The 23649-nt window shown below is 35.8% G+C and overlaps 3 protein-coding genes and 1 pseudogene across 5 annotated transcripts; 2 read left to right on the top strand and 2 right to left on the bottom strand.

The window, feature by feature from the left end:
• Window positions 1-11: 11 nt before the first annotated feature.
• Window positions 12-2491, bottom strand: LOC121789600 (annotated as a pseudogene).
• Window positions 2492-3841: 1350 nt separating this feature from the next.
• On the top strand, window positions 3842-8820 carry LOC121789601 (diacylglycerol kinase 2-like). Of its 2 annotated transcripts, XM_042188016.1 has the most exons (8): window positions 3842-4004; window positions 4398-5596; window positions 6306-6672; window positions 6887-6963; window positions 7078-7197; window positions 7311-7475; window positions 7691-7828; window positions 8330-8820. In XM_042188016.1, the coding sequence occupies exons 2-8, from the start codon at window positions 4490-4492 to the stop codon at window positions 8483-8485; spliced, it is 2130 nt and encodes a 709-aa protein (XP_042043950.1). In that variant the 5' UTR covers window positions 3842-4004; window positions 4398-4489; the 3' UTR covers window positions 8486-8820. The 2 variants fall into 2 exon arrangements, with proteins under 2 accessions (XP_042043950.1, XP_042043951.1); XM_042188017.1 differs by lacking the exon at window positions 3842-4004 and having other exon boundaries at window positions 4075-5596.
• A 4695-nt stretch (window positions 8821-13515) lies between these two features.
• On the top strand, window positions 13516-18232 carry LOC121789602 (2-(3-amino-3-carboxypropyl)histidine synthase subunit 2-like). The gene is made up of 10 exons (XM_042188018.1): window positions 13516-13655; window positions 13777-13907; window positions 14040-14224; window positions 14786-14894; window positions 15330-15681; window positions 15983-16120; window positions 16381-16496; window positions 16582-16688; window positions 17157-17293; window positions 17745-18232. The coding sequence occupies exons 2-10, from the start codon at window positions 13827-13829 to the stop codon at window positions 17996-17998; spliced, it is 1479 nt and encodes a 492-aa protein (XP_042043952.1). The 5' UTR covers window positions 13516-13655; window positions 13777-13826; the 3' UTR covers window positions 17999-18232.
• An 81-nt stretch (window positions 18233-18313) lies between these two features.
• Window positions 18314-21303, bottom strand: LOC121789603 (2-methoxy-6-polyprenyl-1,4-benzoquinol methylase, mitochondrial-like). Of its 2 annotated transcripts, none has more exons than XM_042188020.1 (8): window positions 21153-21303; window positions 20847-20973; window positions 20681-20742; window positions 19916-20074; window positions 19634-19778; window positions 19283-19354; window positions 18753-18861; window positions 18314-18594 (listed from the first exon to the last, which is right to left on the bottom strand). In XM_042188020.1, exons 1-8 carry the CDS (start codon window positions 21235-21237, stop codon window positions 18493-18495), a joined length of 861 nt encoding a protein of 286 aa, XP_042043954.1. In that variant the 5' UTR covers window positions 21238-21303; the 3' UTR covers window positions 18314-18492. The 2 variants fall into 2 exon arrangements, with proteins under 2 accessions (XP_042043954.1, XP_042043955.1); XM_042188021.1 differs by lacking the exon at window positions 18314-18594 and adding an exon at window positions 18601-18649 and having other exon boundaries at window positions 21153-21302.
• Window positions 21304-23649: the final 2346 nt, after the last annotated feature.

Genomic DNA, 23649 nt, shown 5'->3' with positions numbered 1-23649 from the left:
TGATTACTAACCTCTTCCATGATAGCTTCGGAAAGAAAGGAGTTTTTATGCATTTTCGACTCCACTGAATACTTCAACAGCGTGTGATGGCTACCTAGTTTCTCTAGGATCCATTTCCCTCGAAATGAATCAAAGTCTCCTTCGACCTGCTCAAATCTGATCTCTTGTTCAAAATGCTCACATAAATCAAGGATGACACGAGCATGGAGAACCATATACAACAGACCCTTGCATCCTTCCTGCAACGTTAGTCATTAGTTCATGTAAGAGAAAATTTAAATATCATTTTAATTCTGCAAAATTGATAATTTTGTTCTTGCTCCATTCAAGGATCATTATACCAAACAAAGAAATTTGTACCTGAAGAATGCGGACTTTATTGCTTTCTCGAGATAAGATCTTGCTTATAGCTAAATTAGGAACAAACCTGCAGTAGTTTCAGGAAAAAAAATATTTAAAAAACAATTAACGAAACAGATAACATCTGATATAGTGACAGAGCTCCATCGACATCTTGGTAAAGGTTCTATGCATTAGACCCCAAACAGTATATATAGAAATTTAGAGGCATGCATGAAAACAGCTTTCACATCAAATTTACACATTTTAAACCTATCAATATGAAAAAATATAGACGTTGGAGATCAACCTTGCTGAAAAAACAGATTTAAGACGTTAAAAATCTCAGTAAGCGGCACACAATCAGCGCCTAAATAACTTACTCGGGAAGTCTTTCATAAGCTGTGAGAATATTCCAGACTTCACGAACAGGAGCTTTTACTGTTATGCTGGCAATAACACATCTGTGAACGCCCCCATTTTCCTTCACCACAAAATGAACCAACCAAATATGAAACGACTTCCCCAAGAAGGGAAAGATATAGAGCAGAGTCGAGCAGTTACCAATAATCCATCAAATCTACGGAGATGAACTTCATCTACCAAGCACGGCCTGTCAAGCGGACAAGATTTGCCAAATATTCCCCAATTACAGGTCAACTCTCCAGTCGAAGGAGACAAAGGACCAAAAGCAGCTTTGACAAAGTTTTCCTTGACATCTTCGTCTTTGTTGTTCAATGCACTTGCAACTCAGTCTCCTCACCTCCAAGGTGAAGTGCTTGTGAAGGTAATGTGCTTAAAGAGACTACACTCTGGTTTCCTTCGAAGCTGCTTTCAGATCGGCATGCTAAAGCTAGGAGATTTACAGGAAGATCTGATCTGATAATCCTCTCCAGAAATATTGCTGGGAAGTTGAACCTAGGTATAACATTCACTTCATAGCCAAGGTAGCTGTTGGTGACCTACAAATATGAAGGATCAAGGCATGGAAATCATGGACAAAATTAGTAATGAGTCCACTTCACTTCCAGTACAACTTCTTATCAGCGAAACCAAAAGAATCAAATTAAGTTGAACTATCTTGGTGGCAATAAAAATAAAAGAACCGTATCATACCCTTTCTGAGACTTCACTGACCATTTGCCTTCAAATTTCTTGAAATCTCCATCAACCATAGAGAAGTGAAGCTCGCGGTTATTCTCCTGAATCACATCAAAGGTAAGATGGAAAAAACTGAAAAATGAAAAAAAAACCATCCAATTGTACTAACATACATTAACTAAAATAGTTGTGTAATACGAATGTCGACTGGGATTTGCAATATAAACATGCTACACCTCTCTTTTCAACAGTAACTTATTTCAGTTTTATCATGTTCACCACTGCTCTCAATTGATAGCCTATTCTTTCCAAGATATAATCTTCTTTGAACTAACCAACAGCCTAATCTATTTTGACTCAAGACTGAGACATCTCTTCTCCAATTACCATGTCTTCTTCCTCACAAAGTTACAACAAGCTAGTAAACCAAGAACAACGAAAAGTCGAAAAGCAGTTGTTCGAGTTAAAAGTGCGTACAGAGTTGATAAGTTCTCGAAGATCCAACACGACCCGGCTTCTATATGCCAATACAGAGCCCTCTGCAACCCTCTCTGCTCCAACCATATCCTCCCTGGATATGGACAAGGAATCCTCCCACTGAAATATGCATCAAAATGACACCATCACAATCCTAATCAAGCATAAGCTAAAAACCAAGGCACAAATCAACAAATTAGCTGCCGACTTCGACGTAGTCAATCTAATTCAACTACACCACAGTCGAAAATTTCCCCAATTTCTAACCTACCTAGGGATTCTCACTTCTCAAAAACTGGGAGATGGAAGAATTCTACCTTTTAACGAGATTGGGGATGAAATCAGCAAGCCTTTCGTAGTCAGTGAGAGCAGACCAAACCGATTCAACATCAGCATTAACTGGAATCTCACCTCTGATTCTGCGTTCCCTCCACGACAACACTTCCACTTCACACTTGACCTTCCGCTCTCCTAGAACCACCTCGGTTTCTCGATCTACTTCAGCTCCTTCTTCCTCTTCCTCTTCCTCCTCCTTGATTTTCTTCCGGTGCGACGAGATTGTTAGGGTTCCCATTGGAAGATTGAGAAGCGATCCTACAGTCCCATTTTGGCGTCTCTGCACTAGCGAATGAAGAGAAAGCGGCTACGCTGAGGTTGCCAATGCAGTTATACTTGCTGTGGCGATGCAATGCGGCGAAGTTTGGATTGTAGATTTTGTTGGAAGAGAAGCTTAAACAGTGTGATGAAGTGGTGATCATGGAGATGTATCTCTCTATCACTCTCTCTCTCATCACTCTCTCTCTCATGTCTTTCTCTCTCTATGCGTGTCTTCAAACAGTTCAACTGTCATTATAGTTGGTTTAGATTTTTTTTTTTTCCGTTTTTGTTTTTGTTGAGTAGTGATCTTGACCACCAGTATTTTGGTGTGGCAGAGAAGAATGAACGGCTGAGAATGAATGGTTGGATTTGCGATAGAATTAAGATCATGTTTTTCTCGAGTTTTTTTGTTTCATGGCCGAGTCATTTGGGGGAATGGGGATCGGGTACTCGGTCGAAGTCGATCGAGCTTGGCTCGATGCGTTGGGTTTGGTGTTGACGGTGTGTGACATGGTCTGTAGTGAATCCGGGCGAGTCAAGGTTGGTGACGATGGATGTAAATATAGTCGGCTTAGAGATCTTAAATACATCTTGTATGTTCAATATCTCGTATATCTCTTTTATTTGGTAATAATTATATTTTCTTAAATTTATGAAATGTCAAAGAATTCAATTAAGCATCTAATTTAATTATTAAAATCTTAAAATTACATAAATTCCATTATCAATACAATTTAGACACATAATCCTCACATGCTTTTATAAATATATATTAAATGTCTTGTTTACTTTTCTCCGATGAATCATACGAACAATACTAAATTAGGAAGTCATTACATACATTTGCTAAGATAACAAACACGGTTTAAAATAATGAAAAACAATTGCACAATATCTATAAATCTATGATTTACACATAATTAATTATAGATTAATTTTAATTTATAAATTAAAACATCGTATTATAAATACATAAGCAAAACACATATAACTAACATAAAACAACAAAAACGTTCATAATTAATTAAAAATCAATCATATAGGAAATCACGAACTAGTCTCTATGATAAATCATACGAGTTGAGGTATTATCATGTTGACATAATAATCACCGAACCTAATGTGCCAAAATTAAAAAAAAAAGCACGTATTAAGCTTAAATACGAACCCGATCTGCTACACCTGTATTCGATCATGTGTTGGCAATGTGCGCCATTTTGATTGGGCATAGAAAAACGACAAGAAAGCATACAGTTATGGGTAGGTCCGCCGTGTTTTTCGCGTAGGAAAGTCCCGCCACGTACTTTCTCTCTCCTCAATACTCAAAGCGACAGCTTCCTTCCTTCCTTCCTCATCAATCTTCCTTCCCTCCTTACTTTATTCATTCTTTAATATCGCCCAAGATCTCCCTCCCACCGCCGTAAATCTTGGTTTCTCCTCCCCTTCCTTCAATCTCGATCTCTCTTTTCCGTCCAATTCTTTATACGCAGGTGAATTCTCTCTCTCGAGATATGCGAACTTTTTTAATTTCATCGTTTTCTTTTTACGTTGCGATGATCCGCGGGTAACTATTGGAAATCATTGTTTCTGCTCGATTTAGAGATGTGCGCCGTGCAATTTGGTGGAATTTACTATGTTTGTTCATAATTAGCTGTCTGATCCATTGAATTGGATTGAGCGCGAGAATCTGGTCTTCAATTTTAGGGTTTGAATGAGTAGATTTACCATGTTTATGCATGTGATTATCTGAATATTGATTAAATACAAGTATAGCATTTTTGGTAATTGCTAGGTTTCTGGAAATAATGGTTGCCTCGTTTTGTGCTGTTTTTGGTCATTCTTTTAGGGGATGTTGATTTTGATGTGTCATTTGGTTTTGGTAGTTTCTGTAGGTAAGGACTTGTAGAATTTATTTTTCTACAGAAACTGTGGAGCTCCCTTTGGAATTTTGAAGAATAATGAAGTGTCATTCACAATGAATGAACTGAGTATTCCTCTTCTTCGGTTCCTTGCTAGTTCGAGTCTGGATTCTGGATATATCTTTGGATGGCTGATTACAGGGTCTTTTGGACTTTTAGCTATTGTTTATGCCTTCCTGAAATGGCAGAGATCGATGTCTCTTAATTGGCTTAAAGCTGCTTCCCGGGCAAAAAAGCAAGCGTGGAAGAATCTAAAAGTTCCCCTATCGCATCATACATGGGTGGAAGATGTTTCTTCTGGTAGCCTGCCATCCACATGCTGTGTGTGCCTAACTTCTCTAATCTACCCTCAGAATAAAGGAGCAAAACCTATATCAAGGTCGCCAATACATAGATGTCGTGTTTGTGGTGTGGCAGCTCATTTTCATTGTTCTCAGTTTGCAGCAAAAGATTGTAAATGTGTTGCACAAGCTGGTTATGGTAAAGTTCTGCACCACTGGTCAGAGAGATGGTTTAATCTTGACGACAATCCCGAGATGTCAGCCTTTTGTTTTTACTGTGATGAACCTTGTGCCATCCCTTTTATTGATGCATCTCCAGCTTGGTATTGCTTGTGGTGTCAACGGATTATACATGTTAAGTGCCAGGTGAAAATGTCCGAGGAATGTGGCGATGTTTGTGATCTAGGTGCCCACAGAAGAATCATTCTTTCTCCCCTATATGTCAAAGGTGTTGAAACAGAGACATTAAGTTCCATTACTGAAGAAATTATTGCTTCTACAGTCCATGGACAGGCCAGAAAAAAGAGGCATCGGAATAGGCATGGAAATCGGTTCACTAATGGTAAGCAACCAGAAAATCCAACTGCCCAAACAGCAGTTCTTACTGTCCTTAAGGGTCTTGTTGGAATCCAGACTTCTAGCAGTGAAGATGATAATGATCATTCTTTGAACGTTATCAAGGGTCTTAATAAGAAAAGCACAACGAAAGCATCAGTCAATAAGAAGAAATCAGTTGATGCTTGTCACAGATTAAAAAACTATACTATTCTGGATTTACCTTCAGATGCAAGACCCCTTCTGGTCTTCATTAATGCCAAAAGTGGAGCACGAAACGGGCCTCTCCTGCACAGAAGGTTGAACATGCTATTAAACCCTATACAGGTAGAAGTTTCATATTGTCATGACTTATAATTCTCCCATTCTCCTTTTTTAATATTAATATTTTTTAGTTATGAAGAATGGTAAGTTTGGCATTGTGTACACTGAAGTATTTCTATAAGAGTACCAAATTAGAACACATGATAAAATATTGCGAAAGAAAACTCGTGAGTAAGAAGGAAATGAACGAAAGTTTTAGTGAACGTGAAATTTAGATGGATTATTTTAGTCTAGTAACCTCACTCTAACTGAACTATACATGTGATTAGTACATCATCTTTGTATCTGCTACCTTCTCAGCAAGAATGTGTATGCCCAAGTCCATGAGTATGCCGCCTCTCTTGAAACTTTAGATTTTAGTAGGTGTATAGTGTATTTCAGTAATGTTTCAGAAAAGTTATCAAAGAGGATAAATTTTAAAGATCAAATTAGTCTTTTTAGGTATTGGTTTATTTAGCTCAACAAAATGAAGATTGAAATATAATTATTATAATGTAATTTGTGGAGTATTCAGTTATGAATCTGAAAATTATAATATATTGACTTTATAAGAACTGTTACTAATTTATTACGTAGTTAAAGTTTTCCTTTAGGATGTGGAGTTTAGAATTATAGACTTAATGTGAAAGGTTAAATTGTGCCTCTCACTATTTCAAAGTGCACTTTAATGTGTAGTTGGTTTCTTGGCTTATGATTGGTTGTTCTTTTCCAGGTAGTTGAACTCAGTTCTTCTCAAGGTCCAGAGGCTGGCTTAGAGCTGTTCAGAAATTTGCAATACTTCAGGGTTTTGGTTTGTGGTGGTGATGGAACAGTTGCTTGGGTCCTTGATGCAATAGAGAAGTACAATTATGAGTCACCTCCACCAGTTGCAGTTCTGCCTTTAGGAACTGGAAATGATTTGTCAAGGGTCCTGCACTGGGGTGGGGGGTTTTCTGTTGTCGAAGGACAAGGTACCTTAAGCACTTTCTTGACCGACGTTGAAAATGCGGCAGTGACAATGCTTGATCGCTGGAAAGTCAACATAACTGAAGAAAAGTCACCAAGTACCGTAAAATCAAAGTTCATGATGAATTACTTAGGTAATGTGCAATTATTTTCTTTTTAGTACTACTTCTTTTGGTTTGAGGTAGAAGAGCCTTCAGCATTTCTGTTATGGCAGATGCAAAGAGTAAATTGTTTTGACTTGTTTCTTTGCTGGGTCCAGATTCTTTTTAAGTTATCAAATGTTTTGTTTTATCTTGGGTTTTTGTTCTATCATTTAATTTGACTAATTTTGTGGTTCTTAATCTACAGGTATTGGATGTGATGCAAAGGTTGCATATGAGTTTCATACAGATAGGGAAGAAAATCCAGCAAAGTTTTACAGCCAGGCATGAAGTTTGTAACCTCTTGCCTACGTATATTTTGTTAAAATATGCACTGGCAACTTTATACAGACCTTGAATTAAGTTTCTCAAAGATGGCTAACGTACATTTTGGAACAGTTTTTAAATAAACTTAGGTATGCCAAAGAAGGTGCTAGGGATATGATGGGCAGAGCTTGTGCAGACTTGCCATGGCAAGTCTGGCTTGAAGTTGACGGGAAAGATATTGAGATACCAAAAGTAAAGCCATCTCCTTTTTATCAAATTCCTATTCTCGTGTGTTTGATATAATTTCTTATGTTCATTTCTCCACGTTCTCAAGAAATTTCTTATATTGATTTTTGTCCCCTCAGGATGCTGAGGGTTTAATTGTGCTGAACATTGGTAGCTATATGGGTGGAGTTGACCTTTGGCAAAATGATTATGAATACGATGACAATTTCAATCACCAGTACATGCATGACAAAACGCTTGAAGTTGTCTGTGTTACTGGATCATGGCACCTGGGAAAACTTCAGGTTTGAATGTTTACTTAATCGCACGTGTCTATTAACCTTAGTCTGAGTTTTATAGTTGATTGATTGTCGTCTAGTCATCACTTATCTCTGAAGTTATGTCATTTGTGATTATATCGGCATTGTACGTTAATGCATTAAATATGGTCTTAAATACTTGCTGAATGTGTGATATATATTTTGCATAAGATCAACTAACGCTTAATTTGTACTTGCAGGTTGGACTTTCACAGGCAACTAGGCTAGCACAAGGGAAACTTGTAAGGTTACATGTGTCCAGTCCTTTTCCTGTACAAATCGACGGGGAACCTTTTATTCAGCAACCTGGATGCTTAGAAATAACACATCATGGACAGGTATTTAATCCACTTTATCGAGAACTATTTGATGATCCTTTATCTGATTCTTGTGTGCAAAATGCGGACGTTATGAGTTCCTGCAACTACTCAACAGCTCCATATGCATATGATACAATATATAGACATGGATCGAGAAATATGATGTTCATATACTCTTAGCAATGCTATGATATACGTATACACAATATATTTGGATTTGAGTACGACGAAGTAGCTTCATTAGAACGCCAGATGTAGATGGTTGGAATTTCGTCCTCCATTTGAAGTATACAGAGGTCAACTGTGTAGCCTCGCAACTCTTATTATAATCCAAACTGTTATCATTTATAGAATGGTAAATATCTTCGCGAATAATGCTGCTAAGAGTGGATATTTGCACCTTGCAAACTTCGCCTGAAATTCGAGTCATGCTTTATGGTCTGTACGAGTCCTGCATATCTAGCACGAACACTGTTATTTTCTTTGAACTGAAAAGACTCAAAACTCCTTTGTCGTTAGGTGTTTATGCTTCGAAGAGCATCTGGGGTGGATGGACCTAGAGGTCATGCAGCTGCCATAATGACGGAGGTGTTGGTGGATGCAGAATGTAAGGGAGTTATAAACGCCTCGCAGAAGAAGTTACTTCTGCAAGAGATCGCCCTCCAGCTCTCTTGATCATTTTCTCACTGATCGATCCTTCACAATTTTGCCATCACGACAGTCAGACAGGTATAGCTGAAGAACATGGTTTTCGATTTCTTCTAATTCTTTGACAAAGTATAGTTCGAACTACAAGGAGCATGTAATATAGAAGTTTTGTTCGAGGTTAACCCTTTCTTATAGGAGATGTTTTGTTTTTTATCCCCTTAGGATTTGTCGAAGCAATGTTTGTTTTTCTTCGACTTGAAATGTATTTCTGATGTACTAGAGTATTATGATAGTCAATAGTATACAAATCGATTTCAAACATACAATATTAATAATCCATTTGTACTTTTTCGAAACAAAAATCGATCTCGATTATGGGTTTACATTCTTGCATATTTGTTTGAGTTGCATCTCTAAAATGCTAAAAGAAATTCAGGCAGAGTATTCAATAGGATGATCTCCTTGTTTTCATCTCCTTTTAGTGAGATCATTCTTATTGGTAAACTTCATTGTTTTGAATTTTGAAGTGTGGTGTAAACAATGAAGACAACATGTCAATTTAAATTATGGAATTGAAGAATCAAAAGGATACGAGATCTACACGATTCATAAAGATCTATTAAGTCATAATTTTATACTCCTAAATCATGATATACCAAAAATCCAGGCTTAAGTTCCTAAGCGTTGATGTTGTGAGTTTGAATTTGGCAATCCCGTTATTTGTTTGAGAGATGCGTCTTTAATATGCGCCAAAAAAATCTTCGAATCACTTACTCCATCCGTTCTACCATAAGCTAGACGTTTCTTTTTAAGCACTCCTTTTGCGAATAAAATATGTGGAGAAATTTTTGTTAGAATTATTAACAATATTAACTACGCAACTTCATATAGATTAAAATAATACTCCAAAATACTTAATGGGCCTACAATTTGGGCTTCACATTTATATTTTAAAGCCCAAAGCCTTAGGCCCAATAATATTATACTACTCCACATGACTGTATATTTTATTTACTATGTTTACACACTGATAGGCTTCAATTGAAATCAATTTTCCCGCGAATTCACAACCAAATTCAGCTAACGCTCCCTCCGCCACCGCACCGCCGTTCCTCGCCGGAATTCGAGTCCCTCAGCTGCATTTCAGTTTTGGAACTGTGTAAACTCAGAAATGTGTAGATTTTAGCCGTATAAACCTTTGAAAAATCTGTAGATTATGCTGTGATGATTCTGGGTAATAGAGGCGTAGGGTTTGAACTTTTGATTCGAATTGGAAAGTCAAAGCTGTGTTGAATGCCTCGTAGTCTGTAACAAGTGATTAATTTTTATGTAAAAGTATTCATAGGGATTTAAAGTCGAGAACTTAAAATGAAACCAGCAAATCCATTAATGGCAAAGAAAATAGAACGATCATGATGATTGATGACTAGAGTGTGAAGAAATAGAAATACCACCTTATGTTTCTGTGGGCGTGTAAACGGTAATTTTCTCCCAAATTTGCAGAGCATTTCTCCTATTTTTAAAGAGCAATCTCTCTCTAAAAAGTTGCAGAGCAATCTCGTCTACTCAATTCAGGTGTGCGTCGATTTTTACTGATTTTATTTTCTTAGTTTAGACGGCGTCGCTTCCTTGTAATTTCTCTTTCACGGATTTCCTCTTAAACTGAGACTGATTGAGACTTTCCGTTCTTATTTCTCAGGCAGGTGGCGTTCTCCTTAATACCTAAATCAGGTAAGCTGTAGAATTTGCAAGTTTCAGTTTCATTCTCCATTTCTTCCCTTGATTGCTGAATTTATGATTTTCTCCTAGCTTTCAATCATCACATTTTAGATGGTTTCCTCACTTTTATATAATTGTTGGAGAATTGAGCGATTTCTTGGAGAAGTATTCAATTAATTATTGGGGAATTGTTGAATTAATTGTTGTGTTGGTGTAATTGCTGGAGAATTGAAGGATTTCTTCTAGCTTTTGAGCTTTCAGTTCAATGTGTGACTTTGGGGAGAATTTTGATTGCTTTGTTCATTGTATTCAAATTGCCTTATTCTCTGTACTTGTTTTTGCTTGCTTTTCGAATATTGCAAAGATTTACGTCGTTTTTTGGGGTGATCATCGCCTGAAATTTTGTCGCTTAGGGCTGGAAAATGAGAATGATGATAAGAATAAAGTGTGAAAATGAAAAGGTCAAGATAAATCCATTTTGCTAAGTAGGATTTGAAAAAGCCATGTGTAATTAGTACGGTAGAAATGACAATCAATCTATTGAAAACGTTTTACTGATTTGTTAGCAATCTCTCTACTTATCATTTTCTTGTATTAACAACAAATCACTATTGTTCTAACGACCATCTATATATTATATCATCATCAATCAATCACTAGTACATTAATTAACAACTTATCTTTAGTTAATATTTTACTAATCACTTTGCTGATTGCTTACTAGTATATGTTATTAATGTCTACTATCAATTAGTAGCATCAACTATCAATTATACCAAATAAACGAAATTTGAGATCGTACTTTATAATTAATAGGCCTCTTTGTCATTTATTTTAGAGGGAACATCTTTTTTAGTACATCAACTATCCTAAATGAGCAAATTTGGTCAGTAACATTTCATAATATCTTTTGAGGTCCATCAACAATAAGTTAATATCAATTCAAGTACTTTTTTGTTATTTCCAATATTTTCATGATCAAAGTACCTTAGAGCATCCGCAGCGGTGGCGGTTGGCGCCACCGCCGTCCGTGCCAGCGGCAAGGCGAAGGACCGCCACCGCTGCAACCGCGCCGCTGGCACGGCGCTGCTCGATGTATCGAGCACGTCCGTGCCAGCGGACGCACACGTGGCGGTCTCCCATTCGCCAACGGCATAGCCGTTGGTTTCAAACATTTTTTATTTTATTTTTTTAAAAATCGGATTTTTATTAAAAAAATCGATAAAAAAAAAAAAAAAAAAATTCACTTCCCCAAAAAATTATATCCGTTTATAACCGTTTTTCCCCACTTTTTAATTTTTTTTTTATTTTTTTACCCCAAAAATACACACTTTCATCTATAAATACCCCCAATTTCACTCCAAAAAATTCACACTTTCACTACACAATTCTCATCATCAATCTCTCATATCCATTTTCATCTTCCTCTCACACCCTACAACACCACTATGTCCGGTAACGACGACAACCCAAGCGGCTCTCACGGTTGGAACCCCGAATGGTTCGGTTCGCAACCGTTTCATAGTCCGGAAACGGAATATTCGGCCCCTCCTCTCACCCAAGATTCGGGCGTTCCGAGTGGCTACCGGCCATACCCAATCGACGATCAAGGTGCCACCTATATGTTCGCACCCTATGTTCCACCTCCACCCCCGAACAACTCGTTGTGGGCCCTTTTGGCCCAACTCAATATGGCCGATAGGTCAACTATGACCCCCACGCAACTTCAAACGCACGAGTCCATGATATTGGGTCTCCAAAAACAATTGGGGTTGGTGCCGCCGGATGCGTAGTCTTCCTCGGGTTATATTAGCCAATAATTATGTAATTTTTAATTTTTAGTATTTTAATTATGTAATTTTTAATTTTAGGATTTTAATTATGTCTTTTTATTTTATTTGTAATTTGTTATTTTATTGTGGTTTTTTTAATGAATTTTAGTATTATGAAAATGTTTTTGTGTAATTGAATTTTATATTAATTGTGCTCGTCCTTGCGGAAGAGCACAGTTGTGGGTGTTGTGCTCTTGCCAGAGAGCAGGCATGAATAGTACCGCCCGGGCCCACAACCGTGCCGCTGGCAAGAGCACGGTTGTGGATGCTCTTAAGGCCATGAAGGGCAATTCAATCTATTTACCCTCTCATTTTCATTAAAGTATGTAATTTATTTTTCTTTCTTTATTCATCAATTTTCTTCTTTTTGAAAACTTAAGTTAATCATAATATATACTGCATTGAAATAAAAATTTAATAAAGTAGAAAAAATATGATTCGTGAATAGTCAAGGGAATAGATATGAGAACTATGAACAATTTTCATGATGTTGTCTTAAATGGCATAATGATAATATTAAGACACAACATTGTGATATTAAACAATTGATAGCAACTATTAATTTTTATTTGATTAAACAATCATAGATTTAAATTAATCACATATTCAACTAAGGAATGCCATTGTCTTTTTTATTAAATTGATTATTGATAATTTCAACTAATTTTTTTAGACTACAATTACTACATAAGAATAGATAAAATAAAACTTAGCTCTTTGAATTATTTAAGATTTTGTGTATGTTAATGAATTTTAATTTATTTTTAATTGCCAATTTTATATTGCACTTAAAAATAACATATTCTTCTATGTATAGCTTTAAGATTGAAAAATTAATATTCCATCTAAAAAATTGAACTACTTTTATATACAAATATTGTATGTATAATGTTTATATATATTTATAGCTAAGTTATTTCACTATTAACATTAAATACTATAGTACAATGATTTAAAATATTACAAATAAGTAAACTAAACGTAAATAATTAATAGCAATAGAATATTAATATCATTAAGATATTTTTATTTTGAAATTAAAATTAGAGGGAACATCTTTTTTGGTACATCAATTATCCCAAATTATATACTTTAATGAAAATAAGAGGGTAAATAGATTGAATTGTCCTTGTTGCCTTAAGGGTACTTTGGTCATGAAAATATTGAAAATAGCCAAAAAGTACTTGAATTGATATTAACTTATAGTTAATGGACCTCGAAAGATATTATGAAATGTTACAGACCAAATTTACTCATTTAGGATAGTTGATGTACTAAAAAAGATGTTCCCTCTTTATTTTAATAAGTCTATACTTAATAAAAAATTGTACTCGTACTACACTATAAACCCTTCAAAATATATATATATATTTACGCTATACACTAATTATTCTAACCCACTTATTTAACTTTGCAAATTAAAATTAATTTTCCCTTTTTATCATATTTTGGAAAAAAGTATTTATTTCAATATTAAATTGGTATAAGAATAGAATAAAAGAAACAGCAAAACTCATCTTCTCTAGGACAGCCGACCACCACCGTGCCGCCTCTGACCGAGCCGACGCCACATCATCCAAATCCAGTCTCCGCCCAGCCCCACACGAATTCCCTGGCTAGTGGAAATTGAGAATCTGCATTATCAGGTGCAAATTTCATGTCTTTAAGTTGAATTTGTTGCGTAATGTGTTCTAGCTTCTTTTAAGCGAAGTTCGTGATTTCTAGACCTAATCTCCGAAGGAAATTTCGAATCTTTTTCTTCGACAGGGTTGCTGCGATTAATCTCTCTCTTAATTATCTCTTAAGTTATTCTGGCCATGGAGTTGTACCGCAATTACGAAATAGCTCGAGTAGCGGAGTTCGTTTGTAGTGGTGGCTTCACTAGAGTAGCTCTGCAGGTAGCAATACACTGACACCTCTCATATTTATACACGTTGAGTGTGTGTGTTTTTTCTCAAATTGTTCTGTTTGATGAGTTTTTTCATGTGTTGTTTTGAATTGTTGTTTTATGTTTGCTTGGGTGATAAAAGTTCCCGGATGAGCTACTCAAGGATTCTATGAAGGTGGTTAAAGCTCTGCGCCAGGAGCTCGATTCATCAGTGAAGTTGTATGTAATGGCTGACACTACTTATGGAAGCTGCTGTGTCGATGAAGTTGGGGCCGCACATGTTGGTGCTGAATGCGTCATTCATTATGGCCATACTTGCCTCAGCTCGTTAGTAACGTTTTGATGCCAAGTCATGTTTTTTTTTTACTTAATTGCAGCAGTAAGAGTGTTGTGTGTTTGTGCTTGCTATGCCCAAAAATTACTCTGGGATTCGATTTTCATGATTTGTCATTTGGTAGTCACGGGATGTTTATATGACTGGTTCTGTATATATAAATAACTTAGTGTTAGCCAGTGAAATGATTTTGCATTTCAAATTTCAGCTCTGTACCTACTATGCTCAGTGATATTTCGACATTAATGACTTTAACTTGCTATTTCCGCGGTAATTTGGGCTAAGAAGTTTCTTACATTAGAAGTTGTGAACGTTAAGCTATAATTTGATCAGTCCTATGATTGATTGAGGTTGCAAGTTGGTTGCTTTATCCTTATGCTTCTGATATGCAAACTTGTCTGGGAAATATTGTGTTAGTATGAGGTTTTCTTTTAAGTTAGTTATGTAATTTGTGATCTCCATGTTCTTCTTTTCAGGACATCAACTATTCCTGTGTTATTCATTTTTTATAAAACTTATGTAATTTGTGATCGCCATGTTCTTCTTCTTCTCAGGACATCAACTATTCCTGCGTTATTCATTTTTGATAAAGCTTCGATCAGTCCATCAGATTGTGCAAGGAGTTTGCTTGATCATGGCCTGAAAAGTGGCAAGCCCATTTTGGTACGTTAGTGATGCCTCACCATTTGGTTTTCTGCATGACTGCATCTACAGTGTGTTAGAGTGGCTAAAACGTGGAATTAAAAATAGAAAGTGTTAAGTGACTCCTGTCCCATCCCTAGAAACTCTAGATTCTCTGCTCATTATTTGACCATTTCAATAATATTAGAGACAAGTAGACAACATATATATCTGATTATTAAACCCTGTTGTACTATAAGTTTATAACATCATATAAAAGTGTTATATCAATTCTTCGGTATCTTATTTGATCTGTTCTGACTACACAGCATATAATTGCTAGCTTGGTCATAGTCTTGCTGATAGCTAGTTTATATGTGCCCAATGAGTCAGAAGTTCACGAAGGCATAATGTATAATTTTTACTAATCTACGTTGCATGGATATCGATTTTTGATCTGTTGCTTATGCTAACTAGGTTCTAAGTGGACTGGAGTATGCACATGCAATACCAGAAATTAAAAAAATGGTGGCGCCTGATGTTTCAAGCATATCTGAATCGACATCCATGTTAGAACTCCTTTATGCTGATGTATGCTGTTCAGTAGTTACCCCATCTGAGACCTGTACATCTGCAAACCAAATTGGAGCTGGTAGCCAAGTTGTACAAGAATGCCCTGCTGATGAATCTGTCCAAAGTTATAATATAGGAGGTTTGAGCTGGAAGATTCCTCAAGGACAGAAAATGGAGGATTATTTGGTTTTCTGGATTGGCTCAGACGGTCCAGCATGTGCAAATGTTGTATTGACTTTCAATAACTGCGAAATCGGTAATAATCCTTATTAGCTTGTTCACCATCTCGATAAGGAAAAAGTATCATGAACTCTGCACCATGCAACATTACCGTGTTTTTCCTGTCAAATTAGTCAGGAAAATTATATTCATAGTGGTTGGAGTAATGAAGTTTTCGTTTAGGAGACCTCAGTTAGTAGATGATCCAGGAACATCTTTTTCTTCTTGCTCGAATTGATAATTGGGACCATTACGGTCTTGCCAATGCCTTTATCTGCTTTCCATACTATATCATGTTGTGGTATTGTTCCCAAACTGATGTTTTACTTTGTTTTTAGTCAGATATGATGCAACAGAAGGTGGCTTGGTGACTGATGTATCTCAATCAAAAAAAATCCTTCGGCGTAGGTATTATCTGGTTGAGAAAGCGAAGGATGCCAACATGATTGGAATATTGGTTGGAACACTTGGAGCAGGTATAGTGTATTGTGTGCAGACATTCATGCGCTTTCCTTGTCCTAAAGTAACTGTTTTTCCTTGACACATAACTCAGATTTGAGTTACTCTTGTATAAGTGTCCATGATGTCTTTTAGATGCCATAGTCAATATCCTTCTGTCAGGATTACATTACTATACGTTTATTATGTCTTGCATCTTGTTTTGCTTCCTATATCTTGATCTAGTGCATGATTCATTCCAAAAAGCTAAAGCATTCCCCTGCAACTGTTATTTCAGCTGGTTATCTACATATGATTCATCAAATGCGGGATTTGATAACACAAGCTGGAAAAAAGTCTTATACTTTTGTAATGGGCAGACCAAATCCTGCAAAATTGGCCAATTTTCCTGAGGTAAACCTCGTTTGTGCATGCTGACATTATTGCTTATTTCCGTACCTTGTAGTGGTAATGCTGATATGCCATTTTCACCTTGCAGTGTGACGTCTTCATTAATATCTCTTGTGCACAAACAGCTCTGTTGGATAGTAAGGAGTTCTTAGCTCCTATAATTACTCCGTTTGAAGCCATACTTGCTTTTGACAGGTATCAATTCACTGCAACTTACTGATTTTTGATCGCTTCATTATTAACTATTTTTAGTTGAAATGTTTGTTATGTCATATTCATTGGTTGGTTTTCTATCATTCTTACCTCTCTGGGTAAGCTAATCTATATACGAAGCTTTAGTAGTTCATAAATTTTAACCATGGAGTACTCTATTAGGTAACCTGTCCTACCTAAGTCCAGATAAAGAAACAAAGGGATGCATTATGGAAATAATTAGGATATCGGGTTTCCATCTCGAAGTATCGCATTTTCATTTCTAATTTTAATAAATTGCTGTAATATCCTGTGATGCTTCATGAAAGAACTTCATGCTAGTTAAAAATCAGAAAAAAACAAGTGATTCTATGAATGCAGTGTTCATATCTAAGAATGCACCGATCAGTTTCATGTCCTATTCATTGACATTCTATGGGTGATTACACACGTTTTATTTTTAATTTCCAGGGGAAGTCAATGGACCGGAGCGTACGTAATGGAATTCAGAGATTTGATAGCTTCAACTCCGGTAGAAAGGGAACAATCTAAGGAAGCACGGTTTTCTTTCATCCAGGGTGGTTATGTTGAAGATTTGGATCAGCAAGGTGCCTATTCTTTTACTTCTTTTCAACTTACTTGTCTCTGATGAGGTTAAGGTCGTAATAATGGAGCCAACCAAAATTTTTTCGCCAAATAAATAGAACGTGTGAGTGGTAATTGCAAACATACTGCCTGATGCTTTGACACAATCATATACATGAAAACGTAGAGATGACTTTAGGGGTTTAAAAAGAAGGGCTGAGCTGGCTTAGAGTAACGTAATTATGCTTCGAGGGATGCTTAATTCTAGCTTGAGGTAAAGCCGACTGAGTTCGAGCTATAAAATGAGAACTTGAGTTGATATCAAAGTCAATCATCTATGTCAAGCTTCCAATTGGAACTTGAATTCGGAAACTTAAAAGCTCGATTATTCCTTGGTCGAGTTTCCTTGTATCTGGATTTCCCAGCCATTTAAGTCCGCAGTCTGATGGATTTTACCTAATGTTTGTTGAGAAGATGATGATGAGGTAGAGAAGGATGAAATCCTTTCTCTGGTGAATGTCACGGAGAAAGCTTTGCAAGTGCGAGATGAAGAATCCCGGTCAGTCATGAAGAATACGGCCAAGTCAGGGGCTGAATATTTTGCCAGCAGGTCATATCACGGTCTAGATATAAACAGCACGGATTCGCTCCCGGGGAAATTTTTGGCTGGGAGAAGTGGTAAGGCTTCGGGATACAAGGACGAGAAGGCAGAGATATCTCGATCCTAATATGTATTTCAAGTGAAAAATGCTATGCTGGTTTTTTTTACCATAGGACAGGTAAAGCTCATCTGCTCGATAGATATTAGTGTTGCTCGATAGGTAAGCTCCCCATATCGCTAGGAGGGCCTAATTTCCCTTCGGGTCAGCCTAGACCTCGGGCCGCCCCCCTATCTGCAGTTTTGTTGAAGAAGTTGTGTACCGATGTCTTTTTTAGATTTTTTTTGAACTTTTGTTGTGAAATTCCAATTTTAGCTGAGCCTTGCATTAGATTTGGTAGCCTTCCATCCTCCATTTCAGCTCAACATGATCAAATCAACCAAGAAAAGGCAATATTTCAAGTTTTTATATTTCCTGGTAAATGAACATATTGTTTAACCATTTCAAACATAGGTAGTAGTAAATTATACTATCTACACAAAATCTGTGAGCTATTATATTTCATCTAAGAACCAAAACGGTAGTAATCAAAAGCAAACACATCAAACAGAAATGAACAGAACCTAAAACTTGAGTCCCGAATGGATGGCGACGACACCTCCCACAAGGTTTTCATACTCGACCTTTTGAAAACCAGCTTCTTCGATCATTGTCGCAAATCTCTCCTGCAGTTGCAGACAATGAGAATTTTCCAGCAATTCTCGATCAGGAAAGTATTAACTATCATTAACACAACAATGAAAAAGTAAAAAACAATGAAATAAGGCTGTTACAATGCCTGAAGAAATTCGGCGGGTTTTCTGAATCTGTAAAAGCACTTTACCTGTTTGGGGAAGCGGCGGATACTCTCTACCAGATACTGATAAGATTCCCGATCACCTGCAACCAGCTCTCCCACTTTCGGGATGACTGCAAATGAGTAATAATCATATCTGAAAGACGAACATTGATCAGTAACTATGAGAGGATATAGATCAGAGGCCAAAATCTTGCCTAAACAGTAGAATAGTGCATCTATAATTCACATCCATTTATTTAAAATATGTGAGAAAGAATCATCGAGTTCAGTTGCCTTGACCAATAAATTCACGATAAGACTAGTGATTATCAATGAAATGCCACCTATGATTCAAGATACAATCTCACCGAACCATCTACCATTTACCGTCAAAGGGGTGCAATCATAGGTTGCTATATCTGGGTATAAGAGACGAAGAGTTTGACTCCACATAAAGATTACATTGATGTTTAAGTGTAATTCCATGGTAATGACTATGGCAATGCTACATAGCATATAGCAAACAGCATGAACTGAATATAGGTTGTATCATAGGGTATATCGGTAACACTTACAAATCTTTGAAAATTGGAAGTTCCACATGGCTGAGTTCGAGACAAAGAAATCTCCCCCCTGGTTTAAGCACCCTTCGAAGTGCAATAAGCACAGGTTAGAATGTCCAAACTAGCTTCAATCATGTAGAAAAATAAAAAAGGGAACTCAAGTTTATGATATCCAAAGTATTACATGTAAAATGTCAAAAGGATTTCTCAAATTGCAATCAGAATATAAAATGATATCCTTAAAGAATCATATACTAAACAAATAGTCAATAATAAGAAATGAAGTGAAGGGAAAATGCAGTATAATGTTGTAAACAAAAACATATAAAAGAAAGGAAGGCCAATATAGAATCGGAATGTAACCTGTAAGCTTCTGCAAGAGCTTTTTCTATATGTGTTACATTCCTTATTCCAAATGCAATTGTGTAACCATCCATTGTAGCATCACCAAATGTTAATTTTTCCGCATCTCCTTCAACCCAAACGAGAGATTTATTGTCTCCCAACCCTGACAGTGATACAGGAAAACACTCCATTAAGAGCATGAATCAGAATTGATATTTTGAGAAACACTATGTGTGGGATATCGGAATATGAGATTTCATTTTGCGTAAGTGGAGTACAGAAAATAAAGTATCGCCATACCTCTGTCTCCGGCCCTCTTTCTGCCCACACGTAACATATTGGGGTTAATATCACAGACAAAAATTTGAGTTTCTCCAAGGAGATTATCATCATGACCATCTCTTACAGCCCTATGAGCAACACTATGGATACTGTCGAAGATTCTGAAAGCAACATCCCCTGTGAAATTACAGAGTCTCGTTACCTAAGCAGATGATAATAGACCAAACAGGCCTAACTATCAAAAGAATGATACCCATGAAATTGCGTTCCCCTACACTAAAATGAAATCAGAAAAGAGATAGCGAGAAAGCATATCAATTTATAAGGTGAAGAGTTAAATAGCTTTTGAGTTTTGACATTGACTAAATGGCTCCAAGGTATGCACTGGTATTCTTCCTTTTAAGTGTAAATACATGACCTATATCGATAATACATGTAGAAGAAAACATTTTATTAGTAAAAAACTACCATCTAGGGAGAAATCATTGATTCCTGATTGTCATAGTCCTTTTTACGGTACCTCAAATAGACCAGAACGAACGAAAAATATTACAATGAACTCTTTGACAGTAGAATGTGCAAGCTTTGGCAGCAAAATCTATCAATCAGATAATATTGGGAACTAGAAATGATAGAGGAAAGAAATGAAAAAGAACAATCTAACAATAACAGATATGACTCGAATTTTACTGCCCCGCTCTTATGGCATATACATACGTTTTGGATGGAATTTCATAAACTGAACTCACACTCATCAAACTCAATTCCATACTTATAGATCACCTGTGCCACCAGCCACATCAAGATGCTTCATTCCCGGGAACGGATTCAGCTTCGAAACCAACCTACACAAATTCGAAAACAGATAAACAACACATGAAAATCACCTCATGATCCAATCCAGCTCAGGAAATGGAAAATCAAGTAAGCAAATAAATGAAAAACCAACCTTTCTTTCCACAATCTATGCAGCCCACCACTCATTAAATCATTCATCACATCATAACTCGAAGCTACACTTGTAAACACTTTTCCAACCATCTGGCTCTTCTCATCCTCCCTAACTTCCTTAAATCCTAAAGCAGAAGGGGAAAGGCACAATCAAAGATTGTAATTTTGACGTAATTCTAAAATAATAAGAGTTGATTTGCACATAATCACACGTTTTTTTATCATATTATAATCATATAACAATAAAGTAAAATGACAAATTTCGCAAAAAAGGGGTAAAACTTAGAGGGATAGGAAGACTTGCCGAAGCTAGTAGCATGAGAGTGCAAATAAGAGCACAAACGCGAATCATTCCGCCTCAAGCCCCGGTAAATCGATCTCATCGCCATAGCTACAGTAGTTAACGGTGATTGCTCAACTGAATTCCAAAATGTTCGAATTAACAATCTGAGCTCAAGCAAGCCAAATCTCATAAAAGACAATTTTTGCCACTTTCCTCGATCCAAAAAATTTGTATTTCTTTTGTGAGTTTTTAAATTTTATCTCAATTAAAAATCTCTAATTTTTAATAATACTATCAATTATATATTTCATTTTTACAATTTTCAAATTTATCCCAATCTTTTTAAAATCGTATCAAGTTCGTTCATTGGACCTCAATCCAACAGTGAGATCGTGAATACAGAAGATGATCTATTTTTTTCAAAAATAAGTTGTGTACAAAAATACTAAGTAATTAATTTTATCTATATGAAACAATTATCTAAAATCAATTAATTAGATTAGTAGAAATTATGAAATTTTGATGAATTCTAGGATGTCTTGCGACTTTAATAATAGGCCGTAAAAATTAAGAATTTTAATATTTTTTTTCAATTTTCACGAAACACGTGTGAGGCTAAATAAATCATGATTTTTCAAGCAATTTATTGTAATTATACATTGAAAATCCTAATATACTACTATAATTGATACAATTAACAAAGATCGAGCATAAAACCGTCCTATAATGAGTCAATGACTATTGTCTCGTTGCTAATATAAGCATTTTAAATTTGAATTTATTTATCCATTCTTTACAAATTCGACGGACACAATGTTTTGATAAAAAAGAAATCCTCACATCACATAGAAGGAATAGTAGTACAAAAACATACAATAGTAGATAGAAATGGGCATGTTACAAAAATATGCCCATATTATAACTGGCCACTTCTTATGAAATTACTCCAAGAAGTCCATATTTTCATTGTGTGATTACGTTTTTTTCCATGTTATAAATATGGAAAAAAAATTAAAACAATTTATGGAGAACAAAATTGCCTAAGGGCCTAACCATGATGTAAGTGTAAATAATATGGTCGTTCCAATCTTTAAAGAAATTATTGACTTCACAATATATGATGACCTAAAAAGCTTACTCCTTTAGATAATCACAGCAAGCTTCTCTCTCTCTGGTAAATGATTCATCCCTTTTTTAAGAGGATTGCTTCACAGAACAAGCAACGGCGAGTGCCCAATGCCTTAGTTTTGTTTTCACACCTGCGTCATATGAAATTAATTTTAATTGTTTGTTTTATATTGCAATTCTAATTAAAAGTTGATTTTGCTACTCAATTAAAAATGATGCTTATGAACTATTCATTTTCTTGATTTTCCATGAAAACGAGTCTCATTTTTTTCGACATAAATGTGAAATTGAAAAATTTTCCACGAAAATGAGATAATGAAATGAATGACCTAGTTATAGTTTTATGAAAGTAGTTAAAATGAAATGATAATGATAATGATGCTTTTATTGGTGGAGGCCTGAATTGCCAAAATGGATTTTTATTAGTGGATGGATGGATGAAGAAATTTTAAGATTAATTGTATGTAAAATCATAAAATTTGGTCAAATTCTAGTTTATCACACACTTTTTAAAATTTAAATAATAAATTACAAAGTTTCAAAAATTCTTAATTGTTCCACAATGATTTTTTAGTGACTAAGTGTAGTAAAATTTCAATGATGTTGATGAATAGTGACATAAGCATGTATTAATATGACAACATGGACTATACGACTTCGTTAATAAAATTTTAATGATGTTGATGAATAGTGACATCAGCTTTATTAGTCTTGCATAGCACCAAGTATTTATCCTCCCACTAAAGAGAGTGTGAAGTCAATATTGCTCCATTAAACTTATTCTCCAAATTTAGGAACCACATGGCTTGTTCCTTCGAACAAGCCACATGTTCCAACTTCGTTGTTAGAATAAACAGACCTAAAACGTTGTCCAGAGTCCACTTGAACAATATGCTCTAACGTCCAACACCTTATGCCTCAACTCGCAAGCGCTCGACTCATATCGCGATATTATCTTAAAGTTAATTACCAATTTCGATAAATCCTATTATACACTATTCATATTAATCAATTTTATTAAATTTATAAGATCGCTAATCAGTGAGAAAGTCAATTTATTTATGCTAATTGATTTTGTTTGCTTGAAACACCTTATGAAATGTTTACAATTTTATAAGACGATTAGTTATACTATGACCCAAAAGAGCTTCACAAAAATTTGACTCAAGAGGCTTAAATTGGATTTTAATATGTGGGCCCTTGCCCGGCCTTAAATGCGCCGCCAATCAGGCCTTATAATTGATAAATGGGCCACAGTTAGGCCCAGACTTCTCGGCCTAGCATTTACACGTTCTCTATTTTCTTAATTTATAATTGCATAAACTAAGAAATGATCCATCCTCAGTTTTTTACTTTTTAAGTGAATCTGGATTTGATTTGTAAATTTCTA

This window comes from Salvia splendens, unplaced genomic scaffold (assembly GCF_004379255.2).
Source record: "Salvia splendens isolate huo1 unplaced genomic scaffold, SspV2 ctg289, whole genome shotgun sequence".
NCBI lineage: Eukaryota > Viridiplantae > Streptophyta > Magnoliopsida > Lamiales > Lamiaceae > Salvia > Salvia splendens.
This window is presented reverse-complemented; position numbering and strand designations above follow the sequence as displayed.

What these genes read in the sequence shown, in the direction of transcription:
- LOC121789602 (XM_042188018.1), top strand. Translation starts at nt 13,827, where the DNA reads ATGGAGTTGTACCGCAATTACGAAATAGCTCGAGTAGCGGAGTTCGTT. An exon ending in GGTTGGAACACTTGGAGCAG is followed by an intron (nt 16,121 to 16,380) that starts GTATAGTGTATT and finishes CTGTTATTTCAG; the next exon opens with CTGGTTATCTACATATGATT. An exon ending in GCCATACTTGCTTTTGACAG is followed by an intron (nt 16,689 to 17,156) that starts GTATCAATTCAC and finishes TTTAATTTCCAG; the next exon opens with GGGAAGTCAATGGACCGGAG.
- LOC121789603 (XM_042188020.1), bottom strand. Translation starts at nt 21,237, where the DNA reads ATGGCGATGAGATCGATTTACCGGGGCTTGAGGCGGAATGATTCGCGT. An exon ending in AAAGAGGGCCGGAGACAGAG is followed by an intron (nt 19,779 to 19,915) that starts GTATGGCGATAC and finishes TATCACTGTCAG; the next exon opens with GGTTGGGAGACAATAAATCT. An exon ending in GCTCTTGCAGAAGCTTACAG is followed by an intron (nt 19,355 to 19,633) that starts GTTACATTCCGA and finishes TGCACTTCGAAG; the next exon opens with GGTGCTTAAACCAGGGGGGA.
- LOC121789601 (XM_042188016.1), top strand. Translation starts at nt 4,490, where the DNA reads ATGAATGAACTGAGTATTCCTCTTCTTCGGTTCCTTGCTAGTTCGAGT. An exon ending in AAGATATTGAGATACCAAAA is followed by an intron (nt 7,198 to 7,310) that starts GTAAAGCCATCT and finishes TTGTCCCCTCAG; the next exon opens with GATGCTGAGGGTTTAATTGT. An exon ending in GGCACCTGGGAAAACTTCAG is followed by an intron (nt 7,476 to 7,690) that starts GTTTGAATGTTT and finishes TTGTACTTGCAG; the next exon opens with GTTGGACTTTCACAGGCAAC.